This window comes from Grus americana, chromosome 15 (assembly GCF_028858705.1).
Source record: "Grus americana isolate bGruAme1 chromosome 15, bGruAme1.mat, whole genome shotgun sequence".
Classification (NCBI taxonomy): domain Eukaryota; kingdom Metazoa; phylum Chordata; class Aves; order Gruiformes; family Gruidae; genus Grus; species Grus americana.
The window spans coordinates 8,940,997-8,963,819 of NC_072866.1; the positions used below are offsets into that span (position 1 = coordinate 8,940,997).

Genomic DNA, 22,823 nt, shown 5'->3' on the forward strand with positions numbered 1-22,823 from the left:
CCAGCCCGTGCTGCCACGGGGTCGGGGAGCTACACGGGTGTTCAGCAACAGCCTCACCAATAAACCAGACAAAGTTTTTTGTTCAAGGTGGGCGAATGCTTTTCCCAAGGTGCGTGTGTCTTAGGCGTTGCGGCACCACGTTAATTACGGCTTGTTCCATCCTGCCTGGCTGACGCAGCCTCGACGGGGCGACTACGTACATAAACCCATCGCTGTTGCCTGGAAAAAGTGCACCAATTGTGGGCTGCCTGCCCGTACGTGCTGCCTGTCTCTGCCGACCCGACCCCTCCCAGTGCCGCCCCAGCGGGACAGCCTCCCCTCCGCCAACGGGGACCGACAGTTTTGGTGGTGGAGGGAGCAGGGTTAAGCTTCCTCAAGGTGCCTCTTGGTGTGGTTGGACACGTTATTCCTGGCTCCAGTTTAATGAAGGAGCAATCTGTCCTGCCTTCCCACGGCCAGGAAGCCTCTCGGGCACCCAAGCCCCTTCCTCCTCCTCCTCCTCCTCCTCCTCCTCCTCCTCTCCTGCCCAGCAAAATGCAGCCAGGTCCTTGCACGCTCACCGTGCCAACTGCAAGTTAAAGGTAATACCGATTTTTGGGGAGCCGTATAAAGCTGCTGACCTCGAGAAGAACAACGGTGCCTCGGCCGGGGGCTGAAGTCATGCTGAAGCCGTCCCCGTTTCACCCTTGCTGCGCTTAAGGTCAGTCCTGGTGTGAGAGCGTGCGTGGGGTGTGCGTGTGCATCCCCTCTGCGTCCCACCACCGGCGGGTGGGAGGGTGGGGAGGAAAGAAAGGCAATGCAGGCCTCGGTGCGTACATTCAGATGTTGTAATATTCAGTATGGTTACACCAGGGGTCAGGACATGTCCCGCAGTCAGACAGAGCTTTAGTTCTTTACGGTTACAAGGAAACTCTGGAACAGTTATATAGTTAGAAAAAATACAATGTACTGAACAAACATTATCTCACATACAATCAATTTAAACATTTAAATTGATTATAATTTTGCTAAAATATTAACACAAGTACTGTTTGTGCTGCTAAAATTTCAGTGTTCCCTCTAAGGAAAATATTGCTACAGTTCTACCGTACCCTGTATTAAAATCCTTTGCCTTTTTTTTTTCCCCAGCAAGAGGGGAAAAATCACAAGGGTCACGTAATTAATTTAGGCTTATACCATACCCGGGTTTGGGTGTCCCTGGTCTACTTAATGCAAGGATGTCTCACTGTTCACCAAGCCCTGCTGGCACAGGCCACCAGCAGATGCCCCTGGGTCACCTCTTCCTTGCTCCTTGCATTAGCCAAGCAGGTGACACCTCTGCTAAAGCAACATCCTCCTGCTCATGCTCCTGCCTCCACCGCCGCTGCAGGCAGCAGGGCCAGGCAGCGGGGCTGAGAGCTACGTACCCCGCTAGCGTTTGGACCTCAAAGTGGGTGCAAAGGCATCCAGAGGGAGAGAGGTCACCTCTGCTGTTGGCAAAGACCGCGGTGGGGACCGCGGCAGGACGCCAGGTCACGGTGCCACCGTGTACGGCCGTGCTGCACGGGGAGGCTGCAGCGGTGCGGGAGAAGTGTCTGAGTTGGGAGATGCTGCCCGAAAAATCCCTGCGCAGCCCCAGCCAGGCGAGCAGGAGGAGCTCAGCTCCAGCAAAGCCAGCCTTCCCTGCAAATGCACATTTAACCCGGCCTGAATAGTAGGGGAGTCAAGTAATGCACTTTGTCACTGATAATGACTGCTCGTGATGAGATTTGCTGCTTATTAATTAATGCATTTATTTGCAATTTAGCAGCAGAAATGAGCTGTGTTAACGATGACAAAAAACCTGCTGGATGTTTTTGCTACAAGGAGAGCTGGGGCAGTCCGGTAACTATTGCTTGTCACGAGGTCAGAAGGCAGCACGCAACTTTTGCCGGCGTAAACCAGCAAAGCGAAACCCTGGCTCGCCAGCCGCCGGGAGCCTCTAAGGATGGAGCTGCCATCCAGGTGGTGGGAATTCAAGTTTCAGCTCAGTCCTTAGTGACAAATAGCTCAGATCACAGCCACCGCGCAGGCAGACAGGCGGGGAAAGCAGGCAGGTTGCTGACAAGGACCCACTGGATTTTGCACATTTAGTTTTTGACAAGGCAGGAATTTTGCAGCCGAAAACCAAAACTCAGCTTCTTGCCCGGGAGTTTTTCATTCGCTCTCTTCTCCCACTATTTGCAAACACGGGGCCGTGAACCCCACGTGACAGGCTTCAATGGCCTGTCCCGTCTTTCCAATTCTCTGAATTCCTCCTTTCGAGAGACTGCGGGGTAAAACGTACGTTCACCCCTGAGGTTCTGCTGCAGCTGACGACAGATAGTGGCTGCTCCCAGTATAAAAATACAAGTTCAATACCGCTCCTAATTGACTTGGACTTTGAGGCGCTGAGACACCCACCCCTTCTGTGTTGGCAGCTCAGAGTCTGAGCGTGAGTAAGTGTTCAGTGTTGCCAACCAGAAACTATTTGTAAATTTGCAAACTTCCCCAACCCCTCGGTGAAGAAGTGGAACTGCAACGCGCCGTATTTTCTGCTGATAAAAGGCTATTCCTAATTAGCAGCCAACTACCGCTGAACTGGCTTCCAGTCTCAGTCACCTTTTCACATCCTCAACCAGAATCCTGCTGAAGTGCAGAAGCAATTTGGATACTCAACATAACCCCCAACCCGCTGTGCCCGCCCCCATGCCGCTTGCATCCTAAGCTAAGTGTGAAACACCTGTTTGGATTTTTATTTTTTTTTTGTACAGTAAATATATACAAATAAAAGTAACACAGATACCACTTATTTCTTTGTGAATTTGGCACTTTCCATGGAACATGTACAGGAAAGCTCTGCAGCGGGAGCGGCACAGGGCCGATCTCGCCAGCGTCGCCCACCCACCCTCACCACCACGAAACCGATTCTGTGTTAGCTCTGGAAGAACGAGATAAATAACAACTCCTCAGCTACTGTGTTTTCTAACAGGAAAAGGTATTCTGGGCTTTCCTGGGCACTCAGCGGAGCCCAACGCCGACTGCCTGGCGTCAAGCCTCAGAGAGAGCATTAATTCATCTTTCGCCACGCGTAGGTGATGTGGTAGCAACCTTCCTTCCTTCTGACTTAGAGGGAACACTGCTTTTATAAAACCCTTGGACAGGTAAGACAAGAACCAATACCACTGTACAGAATTCACTGCACAACTAGCTAATAGTAAGGAACCCAGCACTGACTTGCCACATTAAAGAAATGGGACTGAATACATTTGCAATCAACCGGTTAATTGTACTGCACCGTGGGACTCGGTCTCTTGGTACGCAGCCCTCGCCCCTCAGTACGCTGGCACTTGGTAACCTTTCGGGTTGGCTTCTAAGGTCTCGGTGAAGGGGGGGCTCTGGTAGGTCTCTGTGCTCTCGATGCCGCTGCCGGTGGGGTAGCCGGGGTACGCCGCGTTGGGGTCGGTGGCAAACTGATCGGTGGCAAAGAGCGACATGTCCGTCCCCAGGCGGTATCTCTGCAGCGCCTTCACGGCCAGCGCGACCTGCCGCAGGATGAAGGAAGGTTGGGGGGGATGGCAACGCCACAGCTCGGACCCCACATCCCCCCAGGACCCCACGTCCCCCCCAGCTTGCTGCAAAGCACCGAGCGCATCGCAGCATCCCAGGCGGCTGCTGGCCCCACTCCATGATAGCCGAGAGCTAAACCAACCCCAGGTCACAACCCCTAACGCCAAAGAAGCCATTTTTATGTGACAGGTTGACCCCCAAAGCTCTGTCTGGGGGGTGGGGGGGGTTGGCCATTGGCACCAATAAACCCATCTGTTGTGGGGAGGGAAAGCTGCTGAGTCCCAGGCCAGCAAAATAGGTCAGTTCTGCCGAGACTCCTTCACCCTCTTCCAGGTTGCCGGTATTCAGGTCGCAAACCATGGGAAATGCGGACGGCAGAGCTGTGAGCGCACCACGCTTGCTCTTATTTCAGGAGGTTTCATTAACAATTCAATTAGTTTATAAATGACAGGCTTGGGGGGGGAAAAAAATGCCCGCAGACACCGAGAATGGCTTCCCAACCACCACCCAGTGCCTGCTCCCCAGCACCAGTTGTGTGCCGATCAAGCAGAGCTTCTGGGTTTATTAATGGTACCAGCGGAAGGGCTGCCAGTGTGACCCCGCATCCCAGCCATCCTCCGTGCCGGGAGCAGGGCACCGGCGTCCCACTGCCCTCCCCGGGTGGGAGCAGATGCTGATGGGACGGGGGGAGCATCCCACCCAGTGCCCTTCCCTGGCGGCTGCATTAAACGGGTAGTCTGGCAATATAGTGATGGAGAAGAGCTGCGGGGGAGCTGGGATTAAAAGAGATTTATTGGGATAATAATAGAGCTGGGAGCAGTTAAACTGGTGAGTAACTGGAGCCAGACCTGCTGCTGGAGAGCCCCAGACTGTCTTTTGCCCCAATTCTTTTAAGGCAATATGGAATTGTGCACATCTCGGGTGCTCTCTGCCCACGAAAAGCCGGAGCGGGGGTGGCGGTGACGCAGGAGCCATTCCTGCTCCTCCACGTGCAGCCTCCAGAGCAGGAGCCCCCCAAATGGCGCAGGCACCCCCGGGCACATGCGGGGTCCAGCAGCTGCGGTCAAGGAGCCCCGCGGGGTTTTGCACACCCCGGCAAATGCACCTGTACGGCCCCGGGGATGCACAGAGACTAAAAGCAGGAGCAAAGGGGGTTTCTGCAAGCAGAGGTGGGGTGGGCAGCAGAGGAGCCAGCCTGGCTTCCCCTGAGGGTGAGCTGATGAGCCTGAGAGCTCCCAAAATCCCCCTGCCATCCTGTGAGACCAGCTCATCGCAGTGATCTGCTCCTGGGGACTCGTTTGCTTCAAACCAAGCTGCTCCCAGGGGTCTAATGAGGCCCTGAAATGAGGGCAGCTCATGGCTGGCAACACATTTTTGATGGGAACGCAACTTTCCAGCCGCATGAGAAGGGGAAGTCTGGAATTCCCCAGAGAGAGGGGACTGAGCTGATGCTTCCCGGGTGAGAAACCACAGTTTCACTGCTATTTGGAGGGACCGCACGTTTCCTCAGTACAGCCCCTTGCTGCCCACCAGGACTGACTTCTCCAAACTGTTCCCCAGATTCCTCCTCCCCGCTCAGTGCTGAGCCCAGAGCTGGTTTCATTTCTCCTCTCCCCACCTCAGCTCTGAAGCTGAACTCACCCAGACGATGATAGAGAAGAAAGAGAAGGTGATTGCTGCCCGGGCAGCGTCTGCTCCTTGCAAAACCCCTTTGCTCATCGTCGTCCGTTGCCACTGGTTTGCTAGGAAGCAGAAGGCTACAAACCACAGGAAGGACAAGAAACCTGAAAGAACAGAGCTGGTCAGTGCTGTCCCTGCCCACCGACTCCTCTGCTGCAAGGACCCCCGTTTGCTGATGCACAAACATGCTGCCATCAAGATTTTCAAACAGCAACAGTGATCTGGGGTGCCCTGGCCTGTGGTGTGGCCAGAGAGCTTAAAAAAAGGCAAGTAACAATCACCCGGGAATACGGACAGGCTGAGATTAACCCCTGCTCCAAACACGGGGATCACAGCGACCCTGGGACGCCAGTGCATCCCACGAGCGCAGCAAACGAGCAAGTACTCATCGTGCACGGCAGGGCTGCCCATGGAGCCGAGAGGCACACGGGCTTCACGTGAGGGAGCTCTGCTCGTCCCTGCTGCCCTCCGCTGACTGCGCTCCTGTTTTCAGTCAGCTCCTGTTTTCAGCCTCTCTGGGCTCTGTGGGATTGAGCAAAAACACTCTGGTGATTATTCCTTACTGGAACCAAAGCTGGCTGAGCAAGATAGGGCTGCAGCTCCCCTAATTCAATCACCAGCCAACAGCACTGCCTGATGCCAAGGAGCTCAGAAAATAGTCCAGAAGCAAGCCACAAGCACACAGTGTAAGGAGCAGTGATGCTTTCCAGCCCTGGGAAGAGGAGCTGCACAACCTGGAGCCTTCCATGATCCTGTTTTAAGGGTCTCCAGCTTTCCCAAGCATCCCCAGCACAAAGCTCCCCCCATCCACCGATTCCGGGCGTCAGTGCACGCAGGGACGCCAGGCACCGGCAGGCAGGACGCCGAGCTACCCAGCATCTTGTCAGGGATTGCTAGCACATCAGTATGAACAGCCACACTGCCAGTCCCATGGGGCAGCCGGCTGCAAAGCACAGTCTGACTGCAGGGAGATGAAAGAAGCTTCCTTTATTCCCCTTTATTCCCCTTTATCTTGCCAGTTGTTCCTAAGTACAATATAAAATGCACGCGTGCATCCACATCCAGTGCGGGAGTTACAGGGCTCATCGCACACCCAGCCTTAAATTCAGAATTTGCTTCTACATGCAGTTTAAGAAAACGCACTCCTCATCTCCTTCTCTTGCATGACTGGGCCTGGGGCTTCCCAATCAGCGATGCTTTTGTCTGTCGGGCCGTGCTTGAACCCTTGAACTGCCCTCAGAGCAACACAACCTCCAGCCAGGATCATCCAGGCTTTCTTTTTCCAAATTACAGACTAATACAACAGCCTCACTTTGCCAAATACCGCTAATGCCTGCCACCAAACCTGCCCCAAATCTCTGCATGTACCTTTTCGCTTCCCCTGAGGATGACCACTTGTTTTCAGTGTTAAACAAGACCTCTAGGGCTTATTCCTCAAAGGTCATCCTCAGGGACAAAGATGCTTTCTGGTTCCCCAGCTGTTATACCAGGGCTTTACCAGCAGCAGATCCAACCCTTAAATGTGGACGCAAGAAGATGCATGCCTGAGATATGGCGCTGGCTGCAGCTCGGATGACCAGTACATGGTGAGCATAGTGGGTAGTGGTCCCCTGGCAGGTCTCAGTGCAGGAGATGCTGAACCACATCTCCAGATGCTGCTCTGCTGCAGTGCTTCCATCTCTGGGTACTTGGGGAGCAAATGCCACGGCAGTGGGGAGCACTGCCCCCCCCGTGCTCGAGGAGCAAGCTCAAAAACCGCACTTTCCTGGAGACAGCGGTATTTGGAAGTCGAAAGACCAGAGATGAAACCTAAGAGCAGCTTCCAACAGGTTAGTTCGGAGCTGCACTGTGGGGAGCAGAGGGATGCTGAGGGACAAGCTCTGCGGCCATGCAATGCTGGCACCAAGGGACACGGGGTCTCCCAACAGGACTAGGCTGTGTCACTGGTTTGTAGAGGGTGAACTTGTTCAGGAGGACTGTTTATTTCTTTAACACTCGATCTAGTGCAGTTCATCCTCCCTCGTACGCTCCTGGACAGGACACTACCACAGAGCACGGGTCACAGCCCCAACATGGGGGCTGCCCGCTGGCCAGTGCCACAAAGCCCCATCTATAACTGGTGTCTTCTAAGGGTTTTCAAGAGTTAAAATGACATCATGCACATTTCCAAAAATGCACTGGCTGTGCTGGGTATTGCAGTTACCAGCTTCCTCTGCAACAGTGAGAATTGCAAGATGCTGACCTTCCCAGTGCTGAAGCCATTAACTTCATCAGACAGAAACCTCTGGCTGGGATCACTTCTGCTGCCGCCTGTGTGGACTTCCCAGAGGTTTTGTGATGCAGAAGCAAGCCCTTCCCCTCCATGCCCAGCTCTGCCTGGATCCCTGAGAAGAAAAAGGATTCCCCGGGGAAGCGGGAAGGCAGGTATCGCTGCCAATGGAGGAGATGGAGTCAGGCATGGAGAGCATCTCCAGAAACACCAGCCAGGCGTCGTCCGAGGTTTGGAGGACTGACACACGCCTGTGTGTGAGATCAGACCTCCCAGGGAGCCCTATGGGAACTATTTTTGTTTCCGTACCAGCGCTTATTTTCACTTGCGATCATGTTCACCTTCTGCTAGCACTCCTTCAAGATGAGACTTTGCACCCAATAACGTGAATCAGACATGCAGGATCAGAGCTGACTCCTCTCGCACCTGGTGCCTCACCGGGAACACGGCAGTGCCCTCGTCCGGCACCCACACGGTCCCGGTCCCGCAGAGGGGCTGGCAGTGCCTGCACCCAGCCCCCGGTGTATTTGCAGCATCAGGTGTAAGTGGATGTTTTGGAGGTGTCTGTTGCTACCCGTGAATTTTAAAACCTCACGAAGAGGGCTGAGCTGACAGTAGCATAGTGAGGCTACGTGTGCCAGTCCCGACTCCAGCTGGAAACAGGCATGCCAGCAGCTCTGCACCCTCCAGCATGCGGAAGCACCGCAAGAATCAGTAGATAATTATCGTTTTAGGATCTGCAGACAACAGAGTGCAAACACCAGGAAAGATGCGTTACAGCCATAATTACAGCCTGGTCCCAAGTAAGCGCACGTCTACAGGAGCAGCTGTAAGAGCAGATGGAAGAGAAAGCCACAAATGCCATTTGCACAGCGCCGTGGCCCTGCCTGCACCTCTGCCTGCACTCCTGCCTGCATCCCAGCGTTACCTCCCAGCCGGCTCGGTGGCTCTGATCTGCCACCGATCCAATGCACAAGTCCTCTTCCCTTTGAGCGAAAGCCAGTTGTGGGTTAACGCTTTCATTAACTCCCCCACAGCCTCCAGAGGCAGTAACTGCCCGTTGACATCTGCTTTGCTGGCAGCCGGCATCAGGCTCCTGGGTCACCCGGGCAAGGGGCCAGAAACAACCTGCTTTTCTCACCCCACCGCCCACCGCCCGGTTTGCAAAGCTCCCTCGTACCCAGGCATGTTCCTCACCCGGTTATTTCCCAGATGCATTTTCGGCTTTTATATCAAGCAATAACGCAGAGATTGCATACAGAGAGAATGGATGAAATAGTTGCAAGGAAAAAGGAAGAAAGCAAGCCTCCCATCCTTGCTGAGGAGCAAAAAAAGAAGGGGACAGCATTAGAGTTCCACAGGGGATGTCTCCAGGGGTTATTAGTGTGGAGGTAGTTAAATAAAGCAAATTACGTGGGTCAGCTCTGCCTCCTGGCAGGTTGGGTGCCCGAGGCTGCTGGGAGCAGCGCAGGGGGGTGCGGTGAGCTGCAACCTCTGCAACTGCGGAGGCTTCACATGCCAACGAAACTCTGCACCTCATCTCTGCTGCGGGATCTGCCTGTATTGACACTTATTCTGGGAGCAACCAACTGCCTGGCATTTCTGCGGGGTCAGATGGGGAGGGGAAGGACCAGGCTGACCCATTCCTCCTGCCAGACCCCAGGGACCCGCACCGTCCCCGGGAGCAAACATGGCAACTGCACGTCAGCAGCATCTCACCAAATCTGGGGTTAGGAGATGTGAAAACAAGACCTAGGTGGAGATGTGTCTACCTGCAACCTTAGACTTTGTTACAAGAGTCCTGGACAATGCTCCCCTTTGTGTCAGCATCGAGCTGGATTTCAGCACAGCATTTGCCAGGGTGCCCTGTGGGAAATGGTTCGTTAAGCGGGGAGAGCGGAGATCGTACAAGAGCAGTGAGAGAGACAAGGAGCTGCTGGCTGGGAGATGTACTGGGCAGCGTGAACAGAGGCAACGCCAGGCTGGAGGGGAGCTACAGGAGACCACTCTTTGCAGACCCTGATAGGTGACACTGTGTTGGACCCAGGCTTGCGTCCGCATGACCTGCATGTAAGTGATTTATTCGTTTTACCAGCAAGGAAGCAGCCTGCCTGTTTCTTACCAAGAAGCCCACAGAGGGGATGGCCCGAGGGAGCAGGACGTCTCTGCCCAGACACAGGCTGAAGACACGATGCACCTGGAGCGCACACACTGACCCGGGGCGATCCTGGGGTAACGAAGTGTCACCGTTGGCAGCACAGCTGCGTCGGGTGGATTTACCAGCGCAGAGCTCTGGTGCAATACTGCAGCCTGTCTCCAGAGCAGAGCACAACCCCTGCATGGCAAAAGCTTTGCGGGGCAGAACCTGTCTTCTCCAGCTCACTGCTGAAGCCTGAGAACGCACACGCAATGCATGGCAAGCTCAGAGATTGAGAGCGGTACCGTTTCACACGCACCCGGCAGGGGAGAGAACGGCTGTTACGAGGTGGAAGGCAGGGAGGATCACAACCTCACACCGTGACACGCTGCATCAGCCACAAGATGGATATGATGTTCCCCTTCTGTTTAAATTGAAGGGTTGCAGGCACCGAGCCCCATGGAAGGGGCTGTAAATATCATCTAACGAGGGCTGGATGCCAGTGCTCTAGCACCATGGAAATAAGCTTTCCAGCAAGGAGAGAACATCCTTAAAAACAAGCAAGTGCAGGGAGGCAATGACGGATGTTTTCATTTGGGACCAGAGAGCCATCAGCAATGCTTGTGCTGGATAAATCACCTTCAGACTTTGCTAACAAAAGAGTCTGGAAATGGAGAACATCAGCTGCAAACTCAGCCAGGCAACTCCCACGGCAGCCGAGCAGAGGACGGCCTGTCCCGGCTCACAGCATCCTGCCCGCTCCTGTTCGCATGGATGAACCCCGGGTCAAGGGGCTCAAGATGGTGCAGAAGAGCCATGCCAGCCCTCGGGAGCCCAGACCCACCTGCACTCCGCAGTCCTGGAGGCAGCGGGGCGTTACAGTGGTATGTAGAAGCGTGTTTCTGCTTTGTTGCAAAACACACATGCACAAAGTGAAAACAGACCCAGATGTAATCAATGAAATGACATTTGCTTGAGCCAGAAACAGGAGATGCGGGAGGGTAAAACACCCCGTCTGGTCTCTGAGATGTGACCACCGAGCCTCACTTCTCTAGGTGGCCTCACCAAACCCAGCTCAGCAAACGTTTCCAATTGCAGAAGCGACACAGACGTGTGGAACACCCCACTGTCCCCAAGCCAACACACACCGGCTTCCTCACTGCTGCCTCTGTGCTCAGAGCTGGATGAGACAACCCATCTGCCACCCCTGCTCTCCCCCACTGAGGCACACGAGTTGTGCCACACTGCAGGAGGAGAGGGGAGGACTCAAGCGTGGAGCTGCAGGTCATGGCAACACCCCCACACTGCCCACAGAGCCAGCATCGTCCTTCGCAAGCGCAGCAAAGCCAGAGACGTACCTGAAAAGCCGAGGTCCAGCAGGACGGCCCGTTTGCGGTCCTTCACGCTGCTGATCTGCTGGAAGTAGAGGTCCACGATAAAGAAGAAGATACAGCCAAAGAAGGCAATGATGCCAACGGCGATGCCGTAGCTGCAGGCACTCTCATTCTCATTGAAGATGCAGTGCAGGTCAGGGTCACGGCTGTCCTTGTTCACATAGCACTCGTTCACGATGGAGCCAAACACCACAATGGAGAAGATCTGCAGAAGGAAGGAGAAGACACAACTTGCTGCTGTTTACATTTAACTCTGTTTTCCAACAGCAGCATAATTGGATTCAATCCTGTCTTTGACTCCATGGCAACGTGGCATTTGTTAGACAGATCCTGACTCTCGCCTGGTTGGTAGCCCAAAGCAATGGGCTGGTGGATGGTACCTAGGTCCTCCTTCGCTGTGAGCCTGTCTGCCTTTCAGTGGCTTGGTCTGCAGGGATGTTATTCTCCAGACAGGCTGGGGAAGGGAAAAATAAAGAGATGGGCCAGGTCTCTGCACAGTCTTTCTGCTCGTGCTGCTCTCCGCTGTCAGGCTGTGCTCGATAAACCCCCTTGTGCCACTGCGGAACGAGAAGAAATGAAGTTACAGAGGATAATTGAGCTGCTAAGCAGGCTGACCCAGGGAAGGACTGGATTCCCAGTGGAGGGGGGACAGGACGCAGCAGCATGGGGAGCAGCTCACCTGGGCACAGTGGGGCTGGGGGACAGGCTGCCCTGTGAATGACAGGGCAATTTTTCGCCTGGCTTAGCAAGGGTTGAAGGATGCAGTGCCTGCATCCATTATCCAGTGACCTGGTTTCAGCCCTGCGAGGGACAAAAGGGCAGGGGGGGGTGCTGGTGGCTGCTCAGGTCCCACCGCTGGGACCTGAGGGTGTTTCACGTCCCTGCAGGCAGGGGAGGAGCCGGATGGCAGCGTGCAGCCGGCTGCCTAAATTAATACCATTCATGATGCTGCACGCTAAAGTAATTCCCTTATCCCTCCGACACCAAAGGCAGCAAGCGGAAGCCGCGGGACCAGCTGCATTACAATTCGCTCTGGAACCTGCTCTGTTGGAGCCTAGCACCACCGTTTGGATTTCAAGGCTGCGAGCAGGGAGGGAAGCAAGGCACGCAGACACCCCTCCATCAAGCTGTGAACCTCTGATCTTGTCCCTTGCTGCCAGCACCGGCTGCCCGCATCCCTGCACGCCTCCCCGCCCCGCTGGCTCGCAGGACACAGCTGGAGGCCACGTATGCAAGAGGAGAGATAAGAGGCTCCTCCAGCACTCCCAGTGCGGCGGCTGCCCAGGAGCAGCTGGGGTCTCGGGGTATGATGCAGGTCCCGCTCTGGACGCCCCGCTACATCTTCTGCAGTAACAGCATGACACGAAGTGCACGAGACCGAGACAGGCGACAGACAGAGACAGCAGCTGAAGAGCCACATGAAAAACTGCAGCCGGTGGCCTTTGCAAAGTCACCTGCGTCTCACCCACGGAGCTGATGCCCAGCCATGGGCCACCTCCTACAGCCCCGTGCCCCCCGAAGTGCAGCGTTAGCAGAGCTGGGTGAAACAGAGCGGAAGCCACCATGAGCAAACCATTCCGAAAGCTTTAACCACTCTCTAACACAACATTGTGATACACATTTTCTCCCAAGCACTGGTCAGATATCTCACTCTTGCCTGTCCCGAAGGATTTAATCCAGATTTCTCTCCTCCACACTCCTTCCAGTGCTGGGGTGAAGCTGCGCCAGAGCTGCTTCTGTCTGAAGCTACTTACAAATGCAAGCGTCTTGTGAGCAAACAGGTCTTAGACAGCGCCCGCTGACTCTCCCCCATGTTGGAGGGGACAACAAAGAAATAGACCTGCAAGGGACTGAATTACTAAAATGTGAAGGATTGGTGAGGGATGTTTTTTTCTCTGTAGGGTGTCATCTGCAATAAAGGATGAGCAGAAGCAGCAGCCTCTGGAGTACACCCCACCTTGGGTGTGTAGGAGCTCCTGCAAGCAGCTACCCCAGCACCCCAAGCCCAGGACTTTGCCACCAGCTTCTCACGCTGGTATCTGCAGCAGGAGTGGGTTTCTGCCCTGGAAACGCTCCTCAGCCCCAGGAATTAGCCCGTTCTTGAATGACACGATCCTAGAAATGTGGGTTTCCAAACGTGCATCTGCAAAATTCAGGTGCAGCCTCTGATTTCCCCTGGAGTGCTAACAGGGGATAGAAAGTATGTTCGTCCCACGGACCTCTCGACGGCTGGCACAGGGAGATAATCAGACCTTCCTCCTCTTCGAATTTAACCACTACCCAGGGTCCTGTCCCCATCCATCCTGGCTCATCTCAGCTCCGAGCACCAGCCACGAGCTCAACGGCAACCTGAGTCACCCATTTGTATTTGCACCCTCTTCCTCGCTGGCGCTGCACTTACAGAGCGCTCAGTCGTCACACCGTGACGGGTACATCATCATCATGCAAAGAACAAGAGGGCTGCATTGTAAGAAAGAAACAACAACAAACAGTAATAATAATTTTCCCAGTGCTTTGGCAGCAGCTGTAATATCAGCAGTTGTAAAAATCTGTTCATAAATAATGCAAAATTGTTATTTACCATCAGAAATAGCAGCAGCATTTATAAAACAGGCCCTGGAAGAAATAATGTGATTCTGGAAAACATGAATAATTGAGAACCTCTGATTCCACGGGATTATTTCTCTGGCAGGCCAGCAAACTTATACTCAGCTTCTCCGATAAGTGTTTTACTTAGTCCTCCCAGGATTAACAACTTGGACTACTTCTCTGTGCTTTTGGGTGCCAGTTTCATGGGTGAGGGAGGGCTCCCGTAAATACGATTAAGGACATTACAGGGCAGGGTGTCCGGCTGCCTGCGGGCAGGTTTGCACATCTGGGGCTGTCAACGGAGGATGCCCAGGCAGCGTTTCTGGGACGGAGATGGAAAGAACAGACATTTCACTGCTTAACTTCACACTCCAGAGGGTTCTGCAGAGCAAAGCATCCTTCTAGTGGCTGGACGACCTGAGAGCTCACCCCGCAAGACACCCTCGGCCGGGTGCTGCCCGCAGTCTTTTGATGCAGGCAACCTGGGACATGCGGCTTCTTCTCGAGAGGTCTAAACGGTAACAAATTGCAAGCACACACACTTGATAGATGCACTCAAAACATCAGCGCCGGCTGAAATACTCCTGTCAAAACATGCTTTGCAGTGAAAACAAGTCTTTCCATGGGTTTTCTCCCCCTGTGATTGAATTTTTATGGCTATTCTTAAAAAAAACAAACTGGTGCTGATAAAATATTTTAATGAGAATAGATTTGGCGTTGTCTTTTTAAATATAGGTGAAAAAAAATTTTTTTGAGAAATTGTGTGTAGATGGGGGAAAATAAAACCCATAACATTTTTTTAAAGTTCATGCAAAACAAGTGCCATTTTCCAATGACCTCCACAAACTGCACTTGCTCAAACCCACGAGTTCATCAGCGACTTGAAAGCAAAACTACAAGGTCAGATTTTCCACTGCAAGTGAGATTTTACGGGTCTGAGCAAGGATGCAGGAATCCTGCTCTCCAGAGGTGCTCCTCCAACTCCACCTCCTCCCGCCTGTCGGGTCTGTTCCCAAAACCGCAGCTCCTGTGACCAGGCATGGCAGTGACAGGACTCAGGACCAAGTGCCAAGGTCACTGGCACGCACGGCACAGGGGCGTCTGCTGCGCAAGCCACTGCATCCCAAGCCCATCTACCTTCCTAACGGGGCTCCTCCATATCTCACAGGCTTTGCAAAGGAGCCTGAGCATTCACAGGACACTCCATTTTCCAGCTGAACAACCCAACACAACCAGCAACAAATTTGCTCTCACTGGCTGAACTGGTGCAAGACCCAGTAAGAAAACTGAATTACCTCCAGCCGCCCCAGTATGGAATCGCATCCCGCCTGCCAGAGCTTTTGCATAAATCTGCTGGCAGCTCGGGGTCTCCTGGCCAGCAGCCTGGTGTGTGGGTTGCTCAGCCCTTCCAGAGAGCGGCTGGAGCCCCCGGCACACGGATCCGGCAGCTCCCGTGGCACAGACCATTAGTGCTCCTCTCCGCATTCAGCTGCGGGGAGGGATGGGAAGGAGAAAAGCTGTCTTCTCCCATCCCTTCCATTAAGACTTGCACTTCAGCCACACAAAGGAGCTTCTGTGCCTCGGTCACACCCTGGGAGGGAGAACAACGCTGGTCAGGGAGATGCAAGCAGCGCTTTGAACCAAAATGATGCAGCTCAGCTGCTCGTGCAAGTGCAGATGGAGCTTGTGTTACACCAAACCAGTAAGAAACCAGGGACCTCACTTCTTAATGAAACCCAGCTGCCCAGTTTGCCCAGTTTAAAGCTTGCTTCCAAGCAAGAGGGGACACCTTGCCAGGCCAGCAAGCATTTCTGTAACACAGGACAAAGGCACAGGTCTCGGCAGCGATTGGCGGCGGGGGTCTGGGTACGCCGGCCATGACGGATTCTGGAAATATGGCTGAAACCAGAGGGGTTTTGAGTATCATCCTAAAAACCCAGGAGAGCACCCTGGGGATGCTGCTTACCCGAGGTTGGAGGCTGTGTCTGGGCAGGAGCCTGCTGCTCCAAGGCTGCCTTTGCTATCCAAAGTACTGGACGCAGCTGCACATCTCGCCCGCTTTCCTTGCTTGCTGCCCACCTCCTGTTTTCCTCACTCACCCTATTTTAGGCAAAACCTCTTGTCTCTTTTGTCCTCTCTGGTGATGGCTGTTGAGTGCAGAGGACCGTGACCGAGTACCCGGTGCCCTGTGCTGGTGGATGCCCCGGCAGTGGCTGTGCTGGAAGGGCAGGGACGTGACGGTGCACCGTGGGCAGGCTGCCGGCAGCACGGACATGCAGACAGCCCTGCAGCAGGAGACCAAGTGAAATCTCATTCTTTCCCCCAAAAAAAGGAAAGGGGAGAGCCTGAGAGGGCAGGTTCCTTGCTCAGCAGTGTCCAGGCACTCACGCTCAGGCTGCTGGACCCACAGCTGCTGTCAGACCCTCGCAGGAACTCAGGGCGCTGGGGATGCCTGTGTGCCCCACGATGGAGACACCATTTTAGGTGTGCATAAAGCTGGGAGACCCGTGGCTGCCTTCTCTGCACCAGATTTCTACCATCTGGAAGAAGGTAGCTAGCCAGGCTGCCTGGCTCAGTTCTGTAATTACACTTTGCAGATCCGCGCTCCCTCCCAGGGCTTGAGCCGGCTGGACCCCAGGACACACACACATTTTTCATGCACGTTGCTTTTAGCCTTCTGTAGCCCTGCTTCAGGAGACCTCGCGGTCGGAGCACAGCCATCGCAAGGAAAACAAGAAGCAAATACTGCAAGAGAGCACAAGCTGAAAGCTTCGGTGTGTGAACTGTCAGCCATTTTAAGGTGAGATGTCTCCACTGCTGATGCACTATACTTTGATTTGGGACCTATAAAAAACATTACCAGAAGGCATGGGGTTGTAGGATACAGCAAAACCTCGCTTTGATTACACACGTAAGCAACCATTAACGTAAACATCAAGGATATTTAATGCATGAAAGAAAAATAATCCACCACTAATTTGCTGTGCTGTAGCTCACAATCAATGGCGTTGGGCACAAACCACACGTACAGAGAGCCAGTACCAATGTCTGGGTGATCCTTCGCCACTCTAACGCGACCATTGGTGAGACAGATGCCACCCTGCTCAGCACCCTTCCCTCCTCAGCCACTGCCCAGCAAGCGAAAGATGGACAACCAAATGAGAAGGGAAAACAATTAAGGTCAAATCAGCACTGGCCAAATCCTGCCTAGCACTGAGCGTTTTCATAAGCCCCAGTTAAGCCCTTGTCTTGAGTCGCATTCGTACCTCGTGCAGATATTCCGCTCAGGGATGAGTTAGACCCTTGGCAGAGGGCCAGCCTCCTTCAACACCCACAAGCTCAAATTCTGGGGGAATCAGGTCCCGTGTCCCTCTCCAGTTTATCTTTACAGTTGTCAGTCACGGGGAAGTTTCCAGCACAGATCTGCATAATTTATTGGAGGGTGTGAAGACTAAAGAACTACTTTAAGCACTGCCAGATCTCCCACAAAGACTATGGGTACGACCACAAAGGAAAGACCTGACGCAGTTTCTGGCACAGAGAAGGGTGGTATGATGCTGGCCGTAATAGGTTTATGGACATGTCTACCAGGCTAATCAGCTTGGGAAGGATGCATATTGATGACCACACGACAGATTTTTACTGAATTAGTTTTTCTAATGTGGCAAGAGATGCTGGCTGAAACACAGCGCCCATTCAAAGTTCCTAATCTAGTAATGCAATCTGAGCACATGGCAAGCCAGCAGCGTTTTGAACCAGTGATGACAGGAAAATGATAATTTAGCAGCATTTTAAGCTCAGATGCAGTGAAACTTCTGTATAATTCTATTACCAAAAATGTTAAATTTAAGTTCTGCCTTTAATCTACAGCCCACGGAAAGAGAGAATTAAGATGGAAATCTGGTGACCCTACTGAAAAGCAGCCAAGACCAGACAAAGTCCAGAGCAGCTGAGATCACGCTAATGATTCTTAGCATCGCCGCAGGCTCCTTAAGTGCCAGACCAGCCTTGCAGCTCTTCCCTAAGAGCCCCAGGTGCTCAAGAGTCCGTGAAACCCCTGAAGTTCGTGGGAGCTATTCGGAGTTTGCAGCACCGGGGCTCCCACCTCATACTTCCCGTTGATGTCTCCTGGGGTGAGCTCAGTGCTTGGTACGCCACGCGGCCACCTCCGTCTGCGTCTGCAGGACACTCGGAGCAGGCAAGGTCTGCTCCAGTGAGGGAGCTTTCCAGGCTCCAACTCCTACCCTTTACATGAGCTGCATGTCGTAGCCCTGCAAACCCAAACGTACGCCCCACAGCACCTCAGGCCAGCACTCCTGCAGCTTCACCCTGGGTGTGAAATGCCTCAGAAGGGAGGACGAGCTCTGTCCTGATGGTGCAGAGTAGCGACAATCCTGGAGCCACACGCTTCTTCATTTGCTGCCTGGCTCTTCTGCTCCTGAGCTTGTTTTTTCTAATAAAAATAAACACACCTTTTACCATGAGCACAAATACCGCCCTTTCCATTCCCCTGGAGAAACAAACCAAAGCTGGACCAGGACAGGAAGAGCACATTCCCTCCCTCCAAGAACCACCACCTATTCCTAATGCATCAAACCACCACCCAACACGTCCCTTGCCAAAGTCACAACTCAGCAAAGCGCATTTGCCTTGCCGAAAGACAATGATCTGCTGTATTACGGACTAAGACCCGTATCACCACAAAGCCAAGCACGTAAAAACTTTGCTGTTCTGAGCCAAAGTAACCTCTGGTCCTTAAAGTTTCCTACTGCATATCAAAGGCTACAGGGACTGTCACTTTGCTGCCGTGTCTCTGCCAAGTAATCAGATTTGGCTGCCCTAGTCTGGTCTCTTAATAAAGGTTTTGCTCTTAAAAGCATAAGATTATTGCAAGGAAAACCCAAACAAAATACTGGGGCTAATGAGATAAAATACTGCATAGGGAAAGCTCTCTTCAGTGATCCAAGTGACGAACTACAAATTCATTCAACTTTAAGAAACAAGAGAGAACAGCAGTAGATAGGGTCAGGCAGCTGCCAATGTGTCGGTTGCAGGCAAGGTTGTCCAGCTGTGCAGATCGCAACAGGGAAGTCATTGGAGCAAGAAACAACCATTTTAAAGAAAATACTGAAGTATTCCTCTATGTTGTAGTAAAATAATGACATGATCTCCCGCTGAGCTCCAGAGAGGCAGAGGGAATGGCTGGGTGGGTGGAGGCGAGAGTGGTCCAGCCCTTCCGAGCAGGCTGCACCGGTGGGACCGGGCACCACGCTTTTACTGTTGCTCTTACTGAAATTCACAGGAATTACTGAAAATGCTTTCCAGAACTCCTTTTAAAAGTTGTATCTAAACCTACGTTAAACGAACAATGCCCCTGCAAAGCTGTGTGGCCACTTGAAAGTCTAGCTGGTGCTGGCAGTCACAGAGAAAGGAACTCATGATTCTGTGGGCATCCTTCATGAATATCGAGTTTGTTTTGCTGTGCAAAAAATGTCTCAAAAGGAAACCACAAGAGTGATCACATCTTCATCTGACAAACTGCATCAGATGGAGAGGGAAGAGATGAATGAGGAACCGTTAAATGGTTCTTTCCAGCTTTTGATTTTACAGCTCATGCCAGGAGCAGATTTTTGCCTTCAGATACTCAGAATTACTATATCTGTCAGGGAGAAGTTGCTGTATCAGGTTGAATCAGGAATCCCCTTTTACCATCACTTACATTTGGGGATTTCTACATTGAAGTCACCATTCACCTGCCAGTCCCTTAGATGTTTGCCAGCACAAAGTCTGAACCCACAGCCCCAAAGCAGCTACCAGAGTCACAAAACAGAGCTGGACCCTCCTTTGATGGCAGGTCATCATGAAATTCCAGCGATGGCTATCGGCCAGATCAGCACCGATGGTGGTTCTCCATTGCCCATACTCCCACCCAAACTAGCACATTCCAGGGGCCTCCCAGGCAGCTCCCTCCTGTACACACCAAAGGAACATAACGTCTTACCCGCAGCAAAGATTATATCTCTGAGGTTTGATCCAACTGTACAGATGAAACATATTTAAAAAGATGCAACAACAAAGCATAGGAAGGAAAACCACATGATAAAGCCCACCCCAACTCCTAAATTCAGTCATTCTCAAAGCCTCCATCAAGGGCTTTCTGAATAACCATCCACAGCTGTTATGTGCGGGCACAGGCTGCTCCTCTCCCCCGTGACGGCAGGCAGGAAGGCCCAGGAAAGTTTCTGTTTGCTTTATGAATAAGGGAACATCACGGTGGGGCGTTGGTCCGTGCCGCCCAGCCGGCCGCCAGCATGGTGCCATAAAGAGCAGACGCTGCCACGTGCCATGGTGCTGCCACGCTCTCCTGGGGCAGCAATTATGAGTGTCAGGGCAGAACAGAAAGGCAGCAGAGACCTCGCAGGCAAACCCTTCTGGCTGCCTCCTCTGTCCAAGCTCTCGTCTTGACATGGGTCCTGTCTGGCAAGAGCAGCAAAGCAACTGCTCAGAAGGAGCCCAGGCACGTTTTGCTTTACAAATAGTGATAGCTGCAAGAAATAGTGATGGCCATGCAGGCAGGTGGGAAGGAAACCTCCCCTCATACCTCTCACCTGCCTAGAGTCCCTGCTTACACTGGAAAGGAGCCATAAATGCTGAACAGGTTTAAGACACAGGCAACTGGACTGCAACAGCTGAGCGAACGCCAGCTGGGGCTCTGAACCCCCAAGCTGGAGCGGTGATGGAGAAGGGTCCCCAGCAGATCCACCAGCAAATGTGAGACCTGGGAAAAGTGGTCCAAAGGACTTTTACCGTGAGCTTCCGCAGCCTGATCCCCAGTCCACCAAAAAACAGAAAAAAAATCCCTTTGAGCTCAGTGGGCTTTGGAGCCGACTCTCAATAATGCAAACATTTACGCTTGGGACAGCACAGTGTGTATCTCACATTCGTCCACATCAGTGTCCCCTTGCACTTGTTTCGAGTTAAATTGATGCGTTTCTGTCATCGTAAGTGCTCAGTTTTCACAGATTCCCTGTGAACGCAGAACCATGAAACGAGTGACTTCTCCATTGAATAAACCAGCCAGCGAATACATGCATGAATGGTTTCTAAGCTGGGATGTTTATTTTATCTCTATATTCCATATTCTATTCCTGCTTCCTAGCAGCATCCAATCTCCTTCTGGATGGTGAGCTCTCTGGGTGTGTGGTGGCAGATTTATTTTATGAAGAGCCTAACGCACCACCAGTGGGTCAACAATTTAACTAACTGTACCCAAAGCCAACACCACTGCCAACACTTTGCCATTGCCACTTGAGGAGGATCCAGGTGGATCCAGTCCAAGTTTTCTGGACTGAGGCAATGCTTCTAGGAAACAACTGCTACCAGGTGCCCAAACCCTGCCCAAAATGCCCCATCCACCCCAAGCCTGGATGCGCCAGTCCCATACCTGGCTTCTCTTCTTCTCCAGTAATGGAGTCGGGGCTTTCTCAAAGCCCTAGAAGGTATGCTGGCTCCCATCCAACAAAACACTTAAGCATGTGGTTTAACTTTAAGCATGTGATTGCACCTAGAATTGCTCATGTGGTTAAAGATAAGCACATGCTTCCGTGTTTTGTTGTACATGGCCTTGGCCGGGACACCCCGCCCTGGACGGCCCCGCAAATGCACCCACCGTGTCAGGTGGAAGGAGGGCAGCCGGGGCGGCAGCATCTTCTCATCATACCTTTCCTTCACTCGCTGCCTGCATTTGGCACTGCTGAAGGTGACACAGAGCCAGCACAGGCAGCCAAGAGCCTCCGTGCACAGCAGAGGCGCAACATGGGCAAGGACGAGCCCCCCAGGCCCAGCTCGGCTCACCCGCAGCCTCCGGCCAAGCACCGGAGCCAGGAGCCGGCCGTGGCGAGAGCCAGGCCGACCGTCCCCATTGGGGGCTTTTAGGAAAGGCCAGGCATTGCCAACCTCCTGGTGCCATGCACGCTTGCAGATCTTAGCACGAAAAAGCCAGGCTGGGGGAGGTGAATTAGTGGCTGCCCTTACCCCTCGGGCAGTCGGGCACCACGGCCCCAGCGAGCATCAGTGCGCAGCTTCCCATGCTGCTTATTCACGGACCACCAGTGAGCGAAGCCTTCCCCGAGCGGCTGCACAGCACATTCCACCTCCTGCTCTCTGCTCCACGGCAGGAACTCATAGATGGGAAACAGCCAAAAAATATGACATCCTTTCAGAAGGATGGGGGGAGCTGGGCAGGGCTGGTTCTCGGATTTCTTCTGTCACACGCACGCACATGCATGCATAGAGCATGGAAAGAAGAAAAATGTCTTCTGCCTCCTGATTTACACCCCATCCGCTTGCCCTCTGCTCAAGCACCAGGGACAAAATTGGTAAGGGGCAGTGGCACATCCACCCGCTCCACGTTGCCCCGTTCCCAACGAATCTCCCCGCAAACAGCGACGGCAGCCGGCAAGCCTTGCCGCCCCGGCCGGGACCGGGCCGGCCCCACGCCGCACGGCTGGCCACCACCCGCCCCGGCTGCACCAGCGCCGCACGGCTGCAGAAGCCCCGCACATTGCACGGACGCTGCACGATGCCTGCTCGCTGCACGGGCACCGCGCAATGCAACGGGCGCTGCACATTGCACGGGCGCTGCACAATGCGACGGGCACCGCACATCGCCCGGGCGCTGCCCATCGCACAGACGCTGCCCGGCGCCCGGGCACTGCCCAGCGCCCGGTGCCGAGCCCCGCGGCCCCGTTTCCCCGCTAGGACGGCCGTTCCGCCTTACCCAGGTCGTCACCCGGAGGATGGTCTGCGGCTGCTTCAGGAAATCCAGGGGGTCGATGGCCCCCCCCGCCCGGCCCGCTCCGAAGGAGGCTCCTTCCATCTTCCCCCGCCGCCCGCTCCGCTCCGCTCCGAGCCGAGCCCAGCCGCGCGCGCCTCGCGCCGGCCGCGCGCCTGACCGCCCCCCGCGCGCCTCCCGCGTGGGTTCGTCCGCAGCGTCGCGTGCGGGCAGCGGGAGGAACCACCCGCCGGGCGGGGGGGGGGGAAGAAGCACCGGCAGGTGCGCGCGCCCGGCGCGCAGCCCGCCCCCAGCGATGCCGAGCTGCGCCCCGGGGCGGCGGGATGCGGCCGTGGGCACCGCGCTGTGGCCGTGGGCACCGTGGGCAGCCAGCGGCACCGTGCTGCGGCCGAG

At 54.0% G+C, this 22,823-nt stretch overlaps 1 protein-coding gene across 1 annotated transcript; it reads right to left on the reverse strand.

Moving 5' to 3' along the window:
* Positions 1 to 809: 809 nt before the first annotated feature.
* Positions 810 to 22,597, reverse strand: SYNGR3 (synaptogyrin 3). Its single transcript, XM_054842600.1, has 4 exons — positions 22,416 to 22,597; positions 11,012 to 11,252; positions 5,209 to 5,351; positions 810 to 3,542 (listed from the first exon to the last, which is right to left on the reverse strand). The coding sequence occupies exons 1-4, from the start codon at positions 22,512 to 22,514 to the stop codon at positions 3,333 to 3,335; spliced, it is 693 nt and encodes a 230-aa protein (XP_054698575.1). The 5' UTR covers positions 22,515 to 22,597; the 3' UTR covers positions 810 to 3,332.
* Positions 22,598 to 22,823: the final 226 nt, after the last annotated feature.